Source organism: Tachysurus vachellii, chromosome 18 (assembly GCF_030014155.1).
Source record: "Tachysurus vachellii isolate PV-2020 chromosome 18, HZAU_Pvac_v1, whole genome shotgun sequence".
NCBI lineage: Eukaryota > Metazoa > Chordata > Actinopteri > Siluriformes > Bagridae > Tachysurus > Tachysurus vachellii.
Window position 1 is genome coordinate 15,597,032 of NC_083477.1, and position 20,545 is coordinate 15,617,576.

The 20,545-nt window shown below is 37.9% G+C and overlaps 1 protein-coding gene across 6 annotated transcripts in view; it reads left to right on the forward strand.

Moving 5' to 3' along the window:
* The window catches only part of septin9a (septin 9a), a 78,773-nt gene that overhangs the window by 34,211 nt on the left and 24,017 nt on the right, over window positions 1-20,545 (forward strand). The window contains exon 1 of one of the 6 annotated variants that reach the window (XM_060892054.1): window positions 17,278-17,381. The exons of 4 other annotated variants lie outside the window; for them this stretch is intronic. Coding sequence is in view for 1 of the 2 variants with exons in the window: in XM_060892053.1 (XP_060748036.1) it covers window positions 17,549-17,576 (28 nt within the window). In the remaining variant the exon portion in view is untranslated. Of the gene's footprint in view, window positions 1-17,277; window positions 17,382-17,533; window positions 17,577-20,545 lie in introns of those variants that run through there. One more of the 6 variants, XM_060892053.1, reaches the window with a different exon arrangement.

Here is a 20,545-nt window from a genome sequence, read left to right on the forward strand (position 1 = left end):
AGTTACGAGATTTCTCAGACAGTTGAAGTGTCCAATGGAGTTAAGAGATTTGCGCTCAAGCTATTTTCAAGACTTTAGATTGGTTAATAACTTGTAAAAATAACAGACCCACGTGGGGACTGACCAATAGCATCGATATGTGAAAAAATATGAAATTGACCAAATCTGGACATACAAGGTTTCCGCCTGACAGCGACGATATATTAGTGTCTCAACTGGCTTAAAATAAAAAGTGCAAACACCACATTTCAAGAAACATAACAAAAACTAAATAAATAAAACTAATTTCTAAAAAAAGAAAAAACTAAACATAGTTGTCGGTTGCCAGCCAGACAAGGCTTGTTAGCACAATAATAAATAACCAACCACTATAAAAGGATATCTAAGATTGTAAAAAGGAGTATAGTTGATAGATCAGTCAGGGTTAACAATGTGTCTGAATTTTCATTCTTTGTTTTTTTTTTTTCCCTGCTGCCAGTAAATCCATTAACAAATGCAGTCTTCCCTCTTCCACTGCAGCACTTAGGGATTTAAATTTTATTTTAATTGAGTCTGAATCTTATGGCTCAATCTCTACCATCGCCATCCACTTTATTAGAAACACATGCATATCTATGCATTTTATCCAATCAGCCAATGTGGCAGCATCACAATGCATAAAACCATGCGGACGGTTACATCAAACAGAGTGGGGAAAAATTGTGTTTAATGTTACTAACCATGGCATGGGTGGTTGGAGTATTTCAGGAACTGCAGATACACACAACAGTCTAGAGTTTACACAGATTGGTGCAAAAAAAAAAAAACATCATGTGAACAGATGGTGTACAGGCTGAGACACCTTGCTGATGAGAGGGCTCAGAGGAGAATGACTAGACTGGACTGAGATGACAAGAACTTTATAGTTACTCAAATAAGCACTCTTTGCCAACTGTGGTGAGCAGAAAAACATCTCTGACTAGACTGGCAGTCTTGTTTTGATGAGCATGTGCCCATGATAGCCTCAGATTCCTGTTCTTGGCTGTCAGGAGTGGAACCCAATGTGACCTTCCGCATAAACCTTATCCATCTCAGGTTGGTTTTGTGTGTGCTGAGATGTTTTCTGCTCATCAGTTGTAACACAGAACTATCACAGTTTCTTAAATACTCAAACCAGATACTGATATCTTCTGGTACTAATATCCATGCCTGGTCACATTGTTTTTTCATTCTGGTGTAAACATTAACTGAAGCTCTTGATCTTTTTTATTGCATTGCACAGCTGCCACATGATTAGCAGAGATTTACATATGATATTTCTACTAAATAAACTTCAAATGATTCCTGGAGCCTTCAAGGGTTTAGCTAATGAATTATTAGTTTATTTGCTTTAACATTTAACATGCAGAATTATAAAATAATTTATTAATGCTAATTTCTACTGCTAAATGAAAGTTGTTTTAGTCAAGAAAATGTCAAGTGCTTTGAGTGCTAATTTTCCTTGCAAAAAGGCTCTTAATAAGCATCCGTCAGGCTGAATGGTTATCCATGATACAAACAAGAAAATCCTGTGCTGATGAGAATAACAGGAGCCTCTTATTGAAATGAATTTGCCCTGTGGAGCTCTGGATCAAGGTGACGTCAGGCACCTAGCATGTGATGTGGAAGCACTGAGGTGCAGAAACTTGGTCTAAGCTTACAGCCACGGGTAAATTATTATAGTTGGTGTTTTGTTTATTTTTTCTTTTTCCAAGCCTTTATTAAATCGATTGAAAATATGTTTTGAATATCTGGATAGTATCCAAGCTATACATGCTGGTAATCTGATTACTGGTTATTGATTGTGGTGTATACTGCTAAATAACTGCTGTTCATGTTGATTGTGTTCTGTTTATTATTCTGATACATGTGATGTGATGTGGTGAATGAAACCATTTAGCAACTAGAAATGACTATGGACTATGACTATGGACCATTAAAGTGGTATGACTTCAGAATACCAGTCAAGCTTAAGCATAGTTACTAGAAGTATCACTTTCTAGAGCATTTTTTGTGTCTATAGTAATGTGCATTATTTGTTACCTGTTAAATTGGCCACCAAAATAATTTTTCAACAAGGGATACATCTATTGATTTCCTCTATACTCTTAGGCAAAACAATACCAATGCATTGTGTTGGTTTGGTTTGAGGTCTAGTGGTAAAACTTGATCTTGATCTTGGTCTAGCTGATTCATATGCCATTTGTCTATAGTTTTGGGTTTGGGAAACAGACGGCTGCAAATAAGGTTATGAATGTGTCACATATGAACTGAGGGTTTGTAATTTCAATCATTGAGCTGTTCTATCTTTATACTGTATATACAGTCAAGTCCATAAATATTTGGATATTTACATTTATTATTATTTTCTAGAAGGGGGTATTGGATTTGAGGTAAAATACGAGTTCGAGTTGCTTTAAGCTGAGGTATCTAAATCAACCTACTGGTGTAGGAATTAAAGCAAATGACATGGTCTTAAATTAAGTTAGCAGATAAAAGGTCTAGAATGTTGCAATAGCATTGGTATCTAGTATCTGTGGCTGTATTGTATTGCGGTCAGTTATGTTTATGAAAAATTGAGTAAGACAAAAATATGTTATTGTCCTAGCTGGATGTGAGAGAAGCTGTTTCTTAGTGCATATAATGGAAAACAATGTTGTGGTGTCATGGTTTTTAATCCTTGTATTTTGGCAACGATCCTCAAAAAACATTTAAGAAAGCCAAGATGTTTCCAAGTTTTCTAGTCGTTCTTGCATAAAATCACAGAGGCTTGAAGGACTGCAGGAAGGTGTGAGATTCCATAGATAAAATGCACTATAAAAGTATAAAGGGGGTTCCTGAATCCTGAATCTGAATGAGTGATTATTAAGATGGAAAGACCTTGATTTAGAGGGGCCCATGATTTGTAAGGACCGCTTTTTGGAAGTGAAAGTAAATTGTTTTATTTATAGTAAATAAATAGTAAATACAATATTATGTGCTGTAAAATAAAAGCTATTTAGCTCTAAGTTGTATTTCAGAGATTCACATAAAGAAACTTTATTACTTTTGCTTTTTTAAGTCTTGTAATGGAATCATGTTTGCTCTTCTCAGGGCTTTCTTATTGTTGGTTTTCACATTTAGTCACATAGTATTACAGTGATATCTCGAGAAACGAGTTTAATTCGTTCGTGACTTTGCTCGTATCTCAAGTTGCTCGTATCTCAAAGCAATTTCCCCATTTAAATTAATTGAAATCCCATTAATCCGTTCCAGCTCGCAAAATTCCACTCCAGTTGTTTTGTTTGTGTTTTGAATATGGAAAATGTACAGTACCTGTATTTATAAATGACAAATATTGTATAAAAACATACAGTAATAAAAGAGAATGTTAAAAAAAAAACTGGTTTTACTTTACGGAAGATGCGCACGGAGGTTGAGGGAGGAGTAAACAGGAGTTAGGAGGAATTACACTTTCACCTTTGTTCACTTACTCGCTACTGTACACCCTTAATGCTACTGTACTTTACACTTAAATGGAACTTAACTAAACTTCATTTAGAGCGGGGAGAGCAGCAACTAGAAAATAGAATAGACCCCTCGTATAACAGAACCATTAATCATCCATAGAGTTAAAAATAGGAAAGGAAAATAATAAATGAATAAATGGGTAAATAAATAATTAAATAATTAGATGGAGAAAAATATGTGGAGATTTATGACGTAAACTGGTACAACGAACACGGGTTCTGCCATGGTGGAGTCGGGGTTGGAGGAGGGAGTTTAGATCGCAGCAGCAGTGAAGCGCTAGAAAGAGGCTCAATGAATGGGAATTTAAATGGTCGGGTAATATGGATGTAGTAACCGGATTGGTGCATCGTGGACAGCTGATTAACAGCTGATGCACGCTTGATGACGTGGCCTACCAGAACTAACGCGATGCTTGATTTCTCTTTACTTAATTCAACAATTTCTGTTTCCTTTACATTAATTTTGCTTAATTTTCTTCATCGCTTTGCTCTTCACTTGTTTTTGCCTTTTTTGTCACTCTTTCCTCACTAACATCTGCCGGTCGTTTTAATAAAAACCTGTCCGGTCGGCATATCGGATGCGGTGTAGTCGCACAAGTTCAAATTTTTTAATGGATCCGAAAATTACGGATCCGCAGATGGTCGGCACCTCATGCAGCGCCTTTGCGACTCTCCACAGGAAATTAATGACTTCCTGTTTATCGGGCATCGTTTGTCGGGTGCAGTGGAAAGGCGGCTTTAACCGAGTGAGACGCGGGATGCTGAGGCGGTGGAAACAGAGCACACGTGGTTGTTGGGGATCTTTGTTTCGGCGGCGGTGGCTCGGATGCTCGTATCTCAAAAATTTGCTCGTATCTCAAGCCAAAAATATGGTCGAATCACAGCTTGTATTGTGTCTCAAAAAATTAGTACGTCAAAGCACTCGTATCTCGAGGTATCACTGTAGTATATATTCTCCTTCTTTATGAGAACTTTTGTGTTGAAGCATCTAAATGACATTAAATGCTTTCGAAGGATAAAGTATTTGGACACTGAGACAATTTCTAAAACCTATACCACCATAATGGATTTTAAATGGAACAATCAAGATGTGATTGAAGTGTAGACTTTAAATTCAAACTTTCATTGGCTTTTTAAAATATAGCATTAGCTATTTAGGAACTGAAGTCATTTTTACATAGTCCCTTCATTGTCACATGCTCAAAAGTAACTTGCTAGTTGACTGCTGGTCAGATGTGCCCGGTTTCTTCATTATTTCATGACAAATTAAGAAATAGAAGGTCTGGAAGTGGTTCCAAGTGTTAATGGTATCAATGGTATCAATGCAAGTGAAGAACACCATCAATAAGCTGGAAAAACAAAGCATGTGTGTGTGTGTATGTATATATATATAATGCATATGTATGAGAGATGGCAGAAAACAGGAGTTGCCAAATCAACAATTTGGTGCATTATTTAAAGTATACTCTTTAGCAATGCGCTGGTGAACTTAGCAGCACCAAAAGGCACAGAAGACCACAAAGACAGCAAATATGGATGACTGTAGAATTCTTTTCTTGGTGAAGAAAAACCCCTTTGCAACATCTATCCAAGTCAAGAACACTCTCAAGGAGGAAGGCATAGAATTGTAAAAGTCTACAGTTACAAGATGCCTTCATGAATGTAATTGCAGAGTTTACCTTAACCACTAGCAAGACTCAGAAACCGAAAGGTCAGAATAGACTCTGATTCTCTGGACAGATGAAACCAAGAGTAAGAGAACCAAAATTTTGGGAAAATGGTTAGAGACGAGGGTTAGAAAACATGGAGAAGGAAGAGATGGCCCATAGTCAATCACAACTCCTATCACAACATCTGTCACACATGGTGGAAGCATTGTTATGGAACTGGTTCACTTGTATTTATTGCTGTGACTTCTGACTGAAGCATCGCATTGAATTTTAAAGTGTCTCAAACTGTCAGTCAGTCAAATGCTGGAGAACAGATATTGACCCAAAACTGCAAATACTGCAAAAACAACCCAAGAGGTTCTTAAGAAATGTAATGTTCTTCGGTCACCTCAACCCAATTGAGCATGCTTTTCACTTACTGAATGCATAACTGAAGTGAGAAAGAGCCATAAACAAGCAGCACCCGAAGCAATAAATGACTGGCCAAGCATCTCCATTGAGGAATCTTAGCATTTGGAGATCCAGATTTTAAACAGTCACTGAAATCCAGTTATTAAAAATAATCCTTATATATATTTTTAATTGTTATACTATAAAAAGTATATAATTACTTTTGAACCTGTGAAAAGGAAGGGACTAATTTTTGTCCAAAATTGTACAGCTGTTTCTGCTATCTCTCTGATAGGTCTGATTTGTTTATTCCAGTAGTGTCTAATCTTATCCAGAAAAGCCACTGCGGGCCAGTGTAGCTTTTCATTCCAAACAAGCAGAAGCTACACCTGAGTCTATTGGAAAGCCAAGATCAACTGATTGAACAGGTGGAATCAGGGTTAACATCTGCTTGATTGGTATGGTTTATTCATCCTAATGATGGCCTCTTTCACCTGCATCAAAAACATCCTTGGACCGCATATTGAGAGTTCCCATGAATACCAAATGTGAATTCAGCACATGGAATAAACTGGGATCTCCTTAATTTGTCATGAAATAATGAGGAAACGGGCCACACTTGACCATGAATCTGCTTATCAGTTGACTATCAAATTACTTTTCAGCATATGGAAAAGGAGGGATTATGTAAAAATGACTGTAATTCCAAAACAGCTAATGCAGTATTTTTTTAAACCACTTGAAATAAAACTTATTAATAAAATTATTGAGTCTCCGCTGTATCAATCGTATTGTAGTATCTGTTTCAAGACAGTTACTGTATAAGTAATTATTTATGCTGTGATTTTAAAATATAAGGCAAAAGGAAAAAATGGACACTGTTGAAAACCTTTTCAAGATGTCAGCAAGGCAACTTGGGCCACATTTGAGTTCAATTACTGCTCACTCATTCTCAAACTCAGCATGCTCACGTCGTTTTCCTGATTCTGCTGGAGTTGTAAGCATGTTAGTGGATGTGGGTTTCAGAAAACAAGCTGATTAATATATGTCTCTCTGCCATTAATTGGAATTAGAGTTTTCATTTGTCTCATGTCTTTTACAAGACAAAACAGGTTTGATATTCTGATTATATCTAAGACTATAAAGGCCAATAAGGGCATCTATATTTACTGTTGGCTTAGACTGGACTGAATTCTCTCTTTAATGAGCCCTCCGATGTACGAAAGAATGGCTCTTTAACAGAATACCATCACTGTGTCTAAGTAAAAAAAAAAAAGAGTAAAAAAATAAATTAAAATAGCTGCATTCGTAGGTTTGTATGATGTGTAAAAAACAGTAGGCAGTTATATTGGTATATATATATAGATCTTATATGGTCACAAATTGTACACCAGCAGTGACAAGTTTGACCAGTAGAATGACCAAGTTTTTCCATCAGTGAATTTGTCTTTATATTCCAAGACAACACTGAAAGGATTTATTGGGCTTAAACTGTGAAAGAGAGGTTCAGGGAGCATGAGGATCACACATTTTCACACATGGCTTGGGCACCACAGAGTCCAGACTTTACCCCATTGAGAATCTTTGGGATGTGCTGGAGATGACTTTATGCAGCTGTCCAACTCTACTTAAATCAAACATGTCATTTTGCATTTCTGTTGCAATTTCTCTCCAAGATCTTGTATTGATAATGGGAATGTTGTGACATTGCATAAGCTTATCGAAATAAGGCTGTGGCGAATACCTGCCGTAATCAAAGTAAAAGGTGCTCTAACAAAATATTAGTGTAACTTTTTTGGTCTGGCAGTGTGTAAATATTGAAATAAATAAATGAGAAAATTCTCACTCACTCACTCTCACTCATTTTCTACCGCTTATCCGAACTACCTCGGGTCACGGGGAGCCTGTGCCTATCTCAGGCGTCATCGGGCATCAAGGCAGGATACACCCTGGACGGAGTGCCAACCCATCGCAGGGCATAAATGAGAAAATTCAGTAATTTAATTCATACTATAGCACTGTTGGTAGGCTTGGCAATATAATATAACCAGTGTAAATGCCACTGTATATAAGTCTGGGTAAAAGCCTGCTATGAGCTGTGGTGTTGTCATATAATAGCTTTTCTTCGTTAGTCACATAAAAGCTATTCGAGTCATTGGATCTGAATGGGACACCTAATGTATTTATTTTTGGTCAGTCTGATGGTTAAAGAACAGAGTGTGTGTTTTATACAGTTTGCAGACTTTAGCCCCAACACTTGAGTCAACACTTGCACCTGGGACTGAACAGTGCATCATTTGTGCAAATCCATACATCACAACAGAGTCAGATTTCAACAATAGTAGTCACTGTGTTCATCCTTTATTGCTTATTACAGGCCAGTAGAAGTGTTGTTTTTAGATGCTTTTAGCACATGCACACATACCACGATGGTAAGCTAATTAAAGTGCTCAAGTCCCATGTATGTCTAATTTTATATATCTTTAAGGCATTCTGTCTCCTCCCCTCACTATAACAAGCCATTTCCTGACATCACAAAATTGAAGGTTTAACCAATGCCACTTTGCAGATTTCACATCTGGAGTCTGATTTCTGTGGAAAAGAAGTGGAAGTTTGAACTTTGAGTAAGAGCGACTGGTACACACAGTAAAAATGGCATGTTGTTCACATTGCTATACATAAAGGCTGTTGATAAATGTACAGCTTTCTAATTTGATGTGCTCATGCACAGCCACTTTCATTTGCATAACTTTAACACTATGGGTTCCTGCATGGCATGTTCAGAATTTTATGGGAATATACAAGCATCTTTATGTACAGTTTATGCATAAAACTATGCATATCCACAGGTGATGAATAAGACTCTTTATGCAGACTGCACTATGGTTTAAGTGAAAGGAGCCCCAGACCATCTTTTACAAGAGGACCAGGGATTGTGAACGAAAACAGATTTACACTTTACTGAATGTACTGAACTCTTGAGGTCTTGAGGGAAACAGCCCTGACCCTGATGCATGCATAGAAGTGACGCATGGAATTGCACAATCAATCCAGTTCAGAAAGCATTCTTCTATGTGAAAGCAAACCTGTGATTATGAGACCCTCCCCCCAAACTAGACCAGAATCTGTCCTGGGTGTGGATTTGAGTATGCAGGCCAAGTGGGAAAACACCCTCAAAGTATACGAGCACCATCACCATACCATTTCTCTGCTTTCCAAAATGCACTTTTTTTAATTCTTCCACAACTCCAGGCATATTGTTGCTAAGAAAAAAGAACAAAAACCTACTTTAGCCAGACTTAAGTTGACTAGATGCTATAATTAGTTTACCACTTTGCTAATGTTGGAGAGTTATCACTTGACTGGTTGTGAGTGCAGGGAGGTATTTTTATTTCCACTGCTCTCCAAGTGCTCCAGATGTGCTTGTCTGACCTGTGTTGGAGGGGTGAGTGGAGTAGGAGTGCATTCCAGAACACAGTGAAAAGCCAGGAAGTGATCTTTGTCCATTTACTTTGTCTGGGACGTACATTCTTCTGACTCATCAAAACCTCTGTCAATAGATCCCTAGCTAGACCATTAGGCATCCTTTTAAAAGTAAATAATGTGATGTTTCCAGAGACAGAGACAACGTGACTTCATGCTCTGTGCTGAATGATGCATTGGTTGTGATGATTCACTTGAGCTCAGATAAAGCGCTCCCTCTAGACTGAGGGAGTAGGACTTGTGCTTCTCACATGAGGGCAAGAGAAAAATGTTCTACTTTCTGCTTTGTGCTTTAGGTAATATTTGCCGACATCCAGTCAGAGCTGAATATTAGAGAATACAGAACTGAAAAAGGCTTTGAAATTAAGTGACTCCAGAGACACAATCCTTGTATTGAGAAAGACAAAGAGGGTCTCTGTTTCAGTATTAGTACGGTTACAATTTTGGGCTCATTACGTGGGTTTCCAAGCCATTGCTTGCAAGATTGTACAGGTCTGATGAATGTGATAAAGGACAGTTGACTAAAGCATGCTGTTTTATGTACTATGCTGATCACTATGCTGATCTTTTACGACATCCTTTTCAGTGCAAACTCTCTCTCCCACACTTTTTAATGGAACAAACATACTTGAACAGTTGGTTGCTCAGCTGTAACATGACAATGTGTGGTTTATTCCTTTATTATTTTATTAACAAATTTGCCGATAAAAGTTTTAGAGTTGATTACAAGTGTGCATTTATCATAGAATCTGTTACTGTTAACTGAGGTCCAAAGAGCGGTAACCCCATCAATAAATCCATCAGAGAGATAACAATAAAAAAACAAATAATAATATGTGGCCAAATCAACTGTTAAAAACAAAGAGGCTTAGGAGGTCCATGGAAAGCAACTACCCTACAAAAACAGTTAGCCAGATCAAGAACACCCTCTGGGAGGTAGGTGTATCTGTGTCAAAGTCAACAAGCAAGAGAAGATTATACAGTACATACAGGGGATTGACCACAAAATGTAAACCATTGGTAAGCCTAAAAAAATCAGATTAGAGTTTGCCCAAAAACAATTTTTAAAAAAGGCCATACAGATTTAGAGCAACATCCTGTGGCCAATTGGACAAGAGAAGAGTATGGAGAAGGGAAGACATGGGCATGCATAGTTCCCAGTGGAACCAGTTCCCTGTATATACAGTACTGATATTACAGTACACAAAAGCAGCAGGATACATTTTGAAGTATGCTTAGTTTCAGCCAAATGTAAACTTATCGAACAGTGCTTCACAGTGTAGAACATTGACCCAAAGCATACTTCACACAAAAGCAACCTGTCTTTTTTATGTGTTTTTTATTTTATTTTTTTAAGACAAAGAAATAGTATGTTTATGAAATAGTATGACCAAGCCAATAAGAGGACCTGCAACAACTGGGCAATCATTTCACTTGCTGAACGTTCTATTGAATCCAGAATCCAACAATAGATCACTAGGATTAATCATAGTGCCTTTTTAAAGATATGTGTGATGCCCATGAGTGCACTCTTCTGCAGTTTACTGGCTAATGGATGGTCGGGGAAAATCTGATTGTTCCTAATAAATTGTTATTTTTGGCAGCAGGATCAATACGTATTTTTGGTATGCAGTGGCAGAGAGGTTGAAAATCCAGCACCATTGCTCCTGCAGACACAGGCACAGCATGATACTGAGAACAATACACCACCCAAGTATCGTCTGGCCAGTGGTGATGAAAGATGGAACTCAGTACAGATAAAAAGATGAAATTCAGTATAGAATTAGTTTAAAGAAACCGCCCAATATGTCACGGTAGGTGTACATGATAAAGAACGAGCAGTATCTAGTTTATGTATTTTCCTGTTATAATAGCAGTAGAATTAAAAGAATTTAGAATAATAGCATTTATTTTTTGTTCCTTAGATAAGTTCAGCCAAACGTTTTGTTAAAAGTATGATAAATTATTTTGGATATACACAAATGCTTTTTATAAACACATATAAAAATCTAATACCGACATACAGTACACAAAGATTCCTGAACAACATGTAGCAAAAAAGATGTGAAAAATCTTCCAATAAATATTAAATAACAGCCTTTAGTTAAAAATCGTTCATTTACAAGAATTAAATATATTATCACTATCAGTGAACTCAGAATCAACCTTGTGTTTGCTAATTCTTTCTGCTTGACTGATTATGTAAGTTCAATCCTCTGTTATACACCCATTAAATGTGCAGCTCCACTTATCTCCAGCAGGAGAAGCTGTTAGTCAGGTAGAGACTTGTGACTCTCTGTTACAGGTATGTGTGATAGTGTGTGTGTTTTTAATTTGATATTTTTTTTTATATATATAATTTTTTTTAAGAATGTTATTTGAATAACTAAGAACCACAAGCATGTATGTTAAGGCATGTGTGTGTCCCTCTGGCTGTGGGTCATGGTTCTGTGGGGCCACGTTACAAAATATCCATGTCGGCTGGTATGTATGGGCTAACCAGACAAAGTACTCCATTCCTTTCTTTGAAAAAAGCATTTTTATGGCTTTAAATTTACTATTATAATATGAAATATGTTTGAAACCCCTAAGTTAAGTTCTTTTAGAGGAAAACATGGTTGCAAAGTCACATTTCTTCTGAAGAATTCCAGAATTAATTATTTTAATTTTTTTTCTTTTTGTATGGCACTGTTTTATTGTTTTATTTTGTCCCCTAGTGGGATAAGAACCACCAGATGTTTTTCAAACCTTTCATTTAAATCATGGTGCACAAAATAGATTTAATTTAGATCAGTGATTCTAAATTCATTGCTGTGCTGGATTAGAATTTTTCAGGCCCACGCTCAGCCTGTGAACATCCTTCTGTACAGTTTTGTCATGGGTAGATGAACCAAGCCTTTGCCAGCTTTGCTCAATTTAAAGCCAGGGACACATTGTGCCAACACACTTCTTTGAGTCGGTCAATCTGCTAGCCTGCCACAGCTCACCAAGGCAGCCTGCAGGGACCTGGAACACACAACAAGAAATTATATCTGTAGATTATGTGGTTATGTCCTGCTGCCTTGTCCCAGCTAGCATGAACTGACCAATTAGAGTTGGCTCACAAAATGGCTCATTCTAGAGTCAGTGACTTGGACTTGTTTGCTTAGTCAGCATAATTTTTTGACGACTACTACAATCATGACAATCAAATAAAACTTTACTGGAATCTCTACAATTGTACAAAAAGCAACCAAATAAAAAAAAAAAAATTTTTTGTTATTTTTGTTTAAGTCTGCATGGTACAAAATACAGTCTTCAATAACAACTGTATAGCATTGCAATAAGACATAGCAGCCATGTTGTGTGTGAGGGTTTTTACAGTGTCATCATAACTCACTGCTAACACAGCTGGAATGTTGCTGTGACACGTCAGCTTGTGACTTGTGAGAGAAAGAAAGAAAGAGAGAGAGAGAGAGAGAGAGAGAGACAGTTGCTGTGTAACTGATCATGATGATGTTGCTGGTCTTTCTGGAGGAAGTCAGTAAGCATGAATAAATGCTCCATAGGATATGGCAATGCAAATTCATATTCTTGGTTTGATTATTAGTGCCATTGAACAAAATTACTGTCGTACCCCGAGCAGGGATAAATGTATTATTGTAATGTAATATATTTTATACTAAAGTTTATACTATTTTATACTAAACTATATTTTATACTAGTTCAATGCACCATTATCTCAGACTACATTACAAAACGTTGAGCAAAAAAATGTCTCAGGACAGGTGACTGCACTCTCTGTTTCCAGGTTTATTCTGTTGTATTAACATCAAAAGAAACAAGGGAACAAGATACTGTTTGTAGATGCTGTAATGTCACTTATAATAGGAACCTGTTTATAAGTGAAATTCTACAACTTTACTTTAAACAGTCAATTATTGTTCAATTTGGGAATAAATCAAGTGCTGGAGTGTGCTGTTAAAGGGGAAAAAATCAATAACAAAATAATCACAAACGTGAAGTTTTCATTGAGGGAGCCTGTGAGGGAGTCTGTGTTTAGTGAGGGAGTCTGTGTTTAGTGAGGGAGTCTGTGTTTAGTGAGGGAGTCTGTGTTTAGTGAGGGAGTCTGTGTTTAGTGAGGGAGTCTGTGTTTAGTGAGGGAGTCTGTGTTTAGTGAGGGAGTCTGTGAGTGAGTCTGTGTTTAGTGAGTGAGTCTGTGTTTAGTGAGTGAGTCTGTGTTTAGTGAGGGAGTCTGTGTTTAGTGAGGGAGTCTGTGTTTAGTGAGGGAGTCTGTTTTTAGTGAGGGAGTCTGTGAGGGAGTCTGTGTTTAGTGAGGGAGCCTGTGAGGGAGTCTGTGTTTAGTGAGGGAGTCTGTGTTTAGTGAGGGAGTCTGTGTTTAGTGAGGGAGTCTGTGTTTAGTGAGGGAGTCTGTGTTTAGTGAGGGAGTCTGTGTTTAGTGAGGGAGTCTGTGAGTGAGTCTGTGTTTAGTGAGTGAGTCTGTGTTTAGTGAGTGAGTCTGTGTTTAGTGAGGGAGTCTGTGTTTAGTGAGGGAGTCTGTGTTTAGTGAGGGAGTCTGTGTTTAGTGAGGGAGTCTGTTTTTAGTGAGGGAGTCTGTGAGGGAGTCTGTGTTTAGTGAGGGAGTCTGTGAGGGAGTCTGTGTTTAGTGAGGGAGTCTGTGTTTAGTGAGGGAGTCTGTGTTTAGTGAGGGAGTCTGTGTTTAGTGAGGGAGTCTGTTTTTAGTGAGGGAGTCTGTGAGGGAGTCTGTGTTTAGTGAGGGAGTCTGTGAATGAGTCTGTGTTTAGTGAGGGAGTCTGTGAGGGAGTCTGTGTTTAGTGAGGGAGTCTGTGAATGAGTCTGTGTTTAGTGAGGGAGTCTGTGTTTAGTGAGGGAGTCTGTGTTTAGTGAGGGAGTCTGTGTTTAGTGAGGGAGTCTGTGTTTAGTGAGGGAGTCTGTTTTTAGTGAGGGAGTCTGTGAGGGAGTCTGTGTTTAGTGAGGGAGTCTGTGAGGGAGTCTGTGTTTAGTGAGGGAGTCTGTGAATGAGTGTGTTTAGTGAGGGAGTCTGTGTTTAGTGAGGGAGTCTGTGTTTAGTGAGGGAGTCTGTGTTTAGTGAGGGAGTCTGTGTTTAGTGAGGGAGTCTGTGTTTAGTGAGGGAGTCTGTGTTTAGTGAGGGAGTCTGTGAGTGAGCCTGTGTTTAGTGAGTGAGCCTGTGTTTAGTGAGTGAGTCTGTGTTTAGTGAGGGAGTCTGTGTTTAGTGAGGGAGTCTGTGTTTAGTGAGGGAGTCTGTGTTTAGTGAGGGAGTCTGTGTTTAGTGAGGGAGTCTGTGTTTAGTGAGGGAGTCTGTGAATGAGGGAGTCTGTGAGTGAATCTATGTTTAGTGAGGGAGTCTGTGAGTAAGTGAAACGTTGAGCAAGTGAATCTGTGAGTGAGTCTGAGTGAGTGAATTTTTGAGTCTGAGTAAATGTGTGAGTGAGTCTATGTGTTCGTGAATCTGAGTGAAGGAGTCTGTGAGTAAGGCTGAGTAAATGAGCAAACGGGTAGTTTGTGTGTCTGACAGTAAGTCTGTGTGAGTCAATGTGTGGGTGTCTGACAGAGTGTAAGTTTGGGTGTGTCTGTGACTGACTGGCTGAGCATGTGTGCAGCTATGAGAATGTGTGAGTGAAGAATCTGTAACTGTAAGTGTGGGTGTTCATGAGTTTAAGTTAGTGTCATTATGTGTGTGTTGATAGCGTGTGTTAGTATATGTGTACAGGTGTCAGTAAGTCACTGTGTTACTGTGTGTGTGTGTGTGCATGAGACATTCCATCACAGGTTTATCCCTCTGTCTTACATGCAGTCTTTCCAGGATGTCAGTGTGTAATTCCACTGTGATCATGACCAGTTACTGGAAAAAGTCAAGTTTTAAAGTGTAAATGTTAGAAAATTTGAACACTTTGAGAGCAACCAATGTCTTACCGATGGCCCTTTAGTGCCCGATTTGTACACATGCGCTATATTCACACATGTATACTCATCACTACTATACTGCACTGAGTGTGTAACTGCAAGTGAAAGACGTTTTGTGTCCCCTGTGCTTTTCCTCTAAACTGAAGTACACAGCTGGAAAAACTTGAGCAGCTGTAAATGGACGGAAATGAACTGACGGGGGGTGGGGAGCTCGAGGACTCATCCAGTAAAGCAGATGCCAGGGTATTCCTAACCACAAACTTGAGCACTTTTCCTCTTCTGTCTTTTTAAAAGGGATCATTTAGAAAGAATGAGATTTACATAATTTCCCCCTAATCCAAATGTAGTCGCTCAACTGAGACGTGTTTGATGTGTGAATTACCCTTCTTTAGTTTTGCTACAAGGCTGATGTTAATAACATGTAAGGAAAGATTATAGCTTTTTTGTCCATAAGTCAAACTGAACAAAAAAAAAATCGACCGTATTTAGTAAAGGTTTGGAAACACCGATTTTCTTCATACTTGCATGCATTTGTTGATGAACGTCAATCACCTGTAAAGTACCAGGTCTGTTCACAGCGCAAGTGTTTTCCATTTGTTGATGTTCACAAAACTCCATAAAAGGTAAAGCTCACACAGTTGAAAAGAAAAATTTACAAAAAGAAAGCTTTTCTCTTTGGAAGAAATAAAGTTACTTTGATGTCAAATAGCGGAAAAAAATGGAAAATTGGGGGGGGGGGATTTATACAATCCATATAAAACAATCATTTATTTATCAAATTTTCCTTTGTTTTCACCTGTGAAAAAATCAAACCGTTTCAGCAACTGATCGCCTGAATGCCCCACCGCACCCTCCCCCAAAGCAGTGTTAGAAAAGCATAAAGTTTCATAGCAAGCCTGAGGATGATGTACAGAACACTAGGGACTGGGCCGCCTGGCAGCTTACACTACATCAGTCACTTAATGCTGTTGAGCCACATAAGCTACTTCAACTTGACAGCATAATCCGTACATAAATATTCAGATCAACTTCAATTTGAAGCTAATAATTTGAAAGTTTAAATTAGCTTTATTTGCTAAGTTAACAGAACCACAAACTGGATACTATTCCAAAATTCTGTGATTTTCATGAACACCAGATTTACACATAAATCTGTTCTTATCCACAGACCTGTTGTCTAGCATGCTGTTATCTTTAAAAATGAACAAAGGGGTAAAATTGTTGAGATGTTTAAGTTATTCTAGTAGTTTAGTAATTATATGGTGTAACTGAGCAGGAACTGAGCAGAAAAGGGGAATGCAGACAGCAGAGTGCCCTCAGCCGGACTAGAAAACTAGCTTTGAAAGCCACAGTAAACCTATCCAAACATCTTAAGCATACGTTTTTGTGCCTGCCTTATAAAACACAATGCTGAAACTCGAAACCCCAGTTCCTTTGGTACACAGGAAGTTGGTTGAGATTCCAAGAGTGTTGTGGCCTGTGTTTTATGATGGTCCATGCCTGGGGTTCCATACTTTTTGTATATGGGGTGGATGGGGTGGCTATTTAGCTTGATTTTAAATTTCTTACCTGTGGTCAGAGTAAATGTCCAGCATATACATGGGTATCATGTAATAGAACTGTTCATCATAAAAAAGCCATCATGCTTATTTAAAACATTTAAGAATATTTTCAGCCACAGAAATCAAATGTATTCGAAAGTGGGTGGAAAACACTTCCTCTGTATAACTTAGTGTCTTGTGATGAGCAGCAGTTTGGAAAAAAATGCACTTTGGTGGATTGAATTGTCCTGAAGGAAGCATGTGTTAACTTTCATCCTCCCTGGGTGTTAGTTGGAAGTGAAGTGCTGGCTGAGGGGTGGAAATTGGCAAGTAGAAAAAGACAAGATAAACCATAGGACAAAAATAATCCCATAAATTATTACTTTTTGTTTAATATTTAAACATTTGTTGTCATTAATATTTTCTGACAATACTACTTTTTTACTATTTGTTTATTTATTATACTTTATTTATTTATTTATTTATTTATTTTTGTGCATTATCCATGTACTTTTTTGATTTGTGTGTGGATGTGTGTGTGCACCTTTGTGGTATTTTTATAAAATCTTTCACTTTTCACAGTTTTCTTTGATTTTTTCCTTCACGGGATACATTTTGGAAGAGATAACTTGTGTGTTTTCATAAGTGCTTCTATCTTCCTCCCTATCCTAGTTTTTTCTTCCCCCATCCTGTGGAAGTGGAAAGGGGAGTGATCGTGTGTGTGTGAGTGTGAGTGTGAGAGAGAGAGAGAGCAGCTCACATGAGCTGGCTATTGGGCGGAGCTTGTGAGAGGCTGAGTGGCTCTGACTGTGTTTCACACTGAAGGATAGAGCCTGAGCAGTCGGGTGAGTTTGCATTCTCTTGTACATTTTTCCCTCCTCCGGTTTCCATGTTCTTTCTGCTGCTGTGTTGTCTGCACTACTGCCTTGTAGATGCTGTGCTTCTGCAGAATGGAGAAGTGGGTAGCTAGATTCTGAATGTTTGAAGAACATGCAAACTCGTGTTTGTTGGCATGGAGTCAGATTTCTCTCATTTCCAAAGTAAGATTAGTTTTTCCCTTTGAGCACTTTATAGATGTTTGGCTTTTTGCTGTTAGGAAAATAGGGGAGGTGTTGTGAGCTCTGTGTGTGTGGGGTGGGGGGGGGATAGAGGGGGTGTGTTGGATTCCATTGCTCTCCTTTTTCACCCATCCACAGCTTTCTGTCTCCACCTTCACTCCTGGCCTTGTAATTACCGTGTGCAGGTTACAGGGCTGGCAGCAGTTTCTCATCCTGGCATTCTTTGAAATTTTACTGGGTCCTCTGTGTGTGTGTGTGTGCGTGCGCGCGCGCGTGTGTGTGTGTGTGTGTGTCAGTGTTAGAACCTCTTTGCTGTGGTCTTCACTTTGATCCACAGCATTGCTTTTTCAAACCCAAGTGTGACTTTTGTTGCTGACTTCTGGGAAGTAACTTTGTCCCATGAACAGTTCTGGAGCCATCTCCTGCCCAGCATGTAGACTTTCACATCCAGCTGTGTCCTGCTCTGTCTTCAAGCACTATAAGCATGTAATGCAGCACTCAGTCCTTATCTTTTTGTATTTTTTTTCTGCAATCCCGTGGGGTGTCTAAAATTCCATGGGGTGATAAACTATGGAGCAGCTGTCTAATGTCACAGCCTTTGCTCTGATGTTACAGTCCACATGTTTCCAGTACTGTCACGGCTCAAAACAGAAACCCCAAAAATAAATCTCAGGTTACAGGATAATAACTTGGGATGGATGCATCATGTTTAAGTATTTTCTGTGTTATCAGGTGCTTTTCATATACTGTTACTGACTACCACAATGAACTGTTCTGTAAAAATCCCCAGGGTGAAATTGGGTTTGTTACTGCAGCTCCAAAATAAGTCACCAAAATAAGAATACAAAGATAGGAACTTATATACACTAAGATAATGTATCCAAAAAATAAAACTTTCATTTAAACAACTACAGGTTAAGGTATATTGTTGCACAGTGAGATATGTTGTTGTACAGAGGAATTATAAAGTCCTATAGGAACAGGTTGGAAATATTTTCTGTCGTGCTCTATCAAGCATCTTGGTTAAATAAGTCTGACTGTGACTTATGTGACTGAACGCACTTCTGAAACACAATGTCTGTTTTATTTAACACATTATTAATCCCCACAATGCAACCCTAGCACAATTGGGAAAGGCTTAAAGCAGCTACATCAACTACACTTCAATGGCATGTTTATTTCATTATACATCAAGGTCATTGATTTCCATTTAATTTTGCTTAGTATGGTGCTTATTAGAAATGCAAGATTGGGCTCTGTTTTTAATTGTTAATCAGTCATTATTATTTATTTGTGATTAACTGTCAACCAAAATACCACACAATCCACATTTTGTCAATAGATCATTTGTAGTTTGTGACTAATGTAATATCAAAAAGGAAATTTCCGCTGCATAATATGAAGTTAAATTGTGGGTGTCTCTTGTTTTAATCCATTCATTAAGTGATCTTCACTGACCACTTTATCCTGGAAAGGGTTATGGTGGAGCTGGTCATTCCTGGGAACAAACTCTTTGTACGCATGTACTCTCTGCATGCACACACAAACACACATCCTAGGGACTTTTTAGCATAGACAATCCACACACTGGCATGTATTTGGAGAACCCAGAGGAGATGGCATGCAGATCTTCTTACAGACAGTAACCCATGCTCAGAAGTGAACCAGGGACTCTGAAGGTGTGAGACGTGTGAGATGCTACCCACTGCACCACCTTACTACCGCCTATATCTATATAGCGAGACAGATGGATAGATAAGTAGGACATTTACATATAACATATGACTAAGATAAATAGGACAAATAGAATACAACACAAAATGGGCATTATGTTGTATGAAAAAAACCTTTTAGCATGCCCCGTGTGTTACCCGAATATATGACAAAAAAAGTAGCTTGTCATGTTACTGAGCATCTGGAAATTCGTCTATCCTGAAGACTTTCCTGTGATGGAAAACGTATAGCTTTTTACCTATAGCTGTTACAATGAGCCAACACTTGATGGTCCTTCTAAAAAAAAAAAAAAAAAAAGAAAAGTTTTTTTTTCAACATAATTTTGTTTATTAAATAATCTTTATAAAGTAAATTAATAAGGCTTAGATTTTATGTGCCATGCGTGTAATTCTGTTACTGTAAAATTCGAACATAGTCGCATAAACCTGATTTAAATGATTGTTGGACTTACCATCAGATTTTTATCTGATTTACTATCAGATATTAGAAAATGAATCAACACCTTCTGACCAAACAGACTTTAGAATTTATGGTTTTTATTTATTTATTTTTTTTTTATTTAATTTTATTTACATCACTATGGTATAAAATATTCTAATAAAGACCACTATAATTTGATTATTTTCTTTCTCAATGATTTGTCAGTCAAGATGCCTCAGTGACTGACCCTTGGAACTGAAAAAAGTTTCATCTTCTTTTCCACTGATTTCAGCAGATGGGCCACATGTCCTATGACTTTACTGATTCATTACTACGTCTCTATACTGACATTGCATCACATCGCACATATCTAGAGCAATTAATCTAATTCACATGCACTTAAGACTTGCAGATATTTTGTTGTTTAGGTGTTATTGCTTTTTATTGAAAATGGTAAGATGAATGTCCAGCACTCTCACATCAAATAATGTGGCGCAAGTTGCAGTAAATTGACATTCCATGATTAAATGAGCATTAGCCTAGTTTTAAATGCAAATTCATTTGTTTAAATAGAATGAAGATTTTTTTTTTGTCATAAAGAACCAACCAGACTATACTGGAGCAAGTTATCAATAAGGGATTTAAACCAAGAATCCAGCTTACTGAATCATCTTTTGTCAGCTATCCTGACATTTGGTCATTGCAGAGAAATTCTTCAAACATTCTGGGCCAAAAAGCAGCTGGTTTGCTTTGTCATGTCTTTGCTGTGCTAATCGTTTTCTATCGATCAAAAGAGG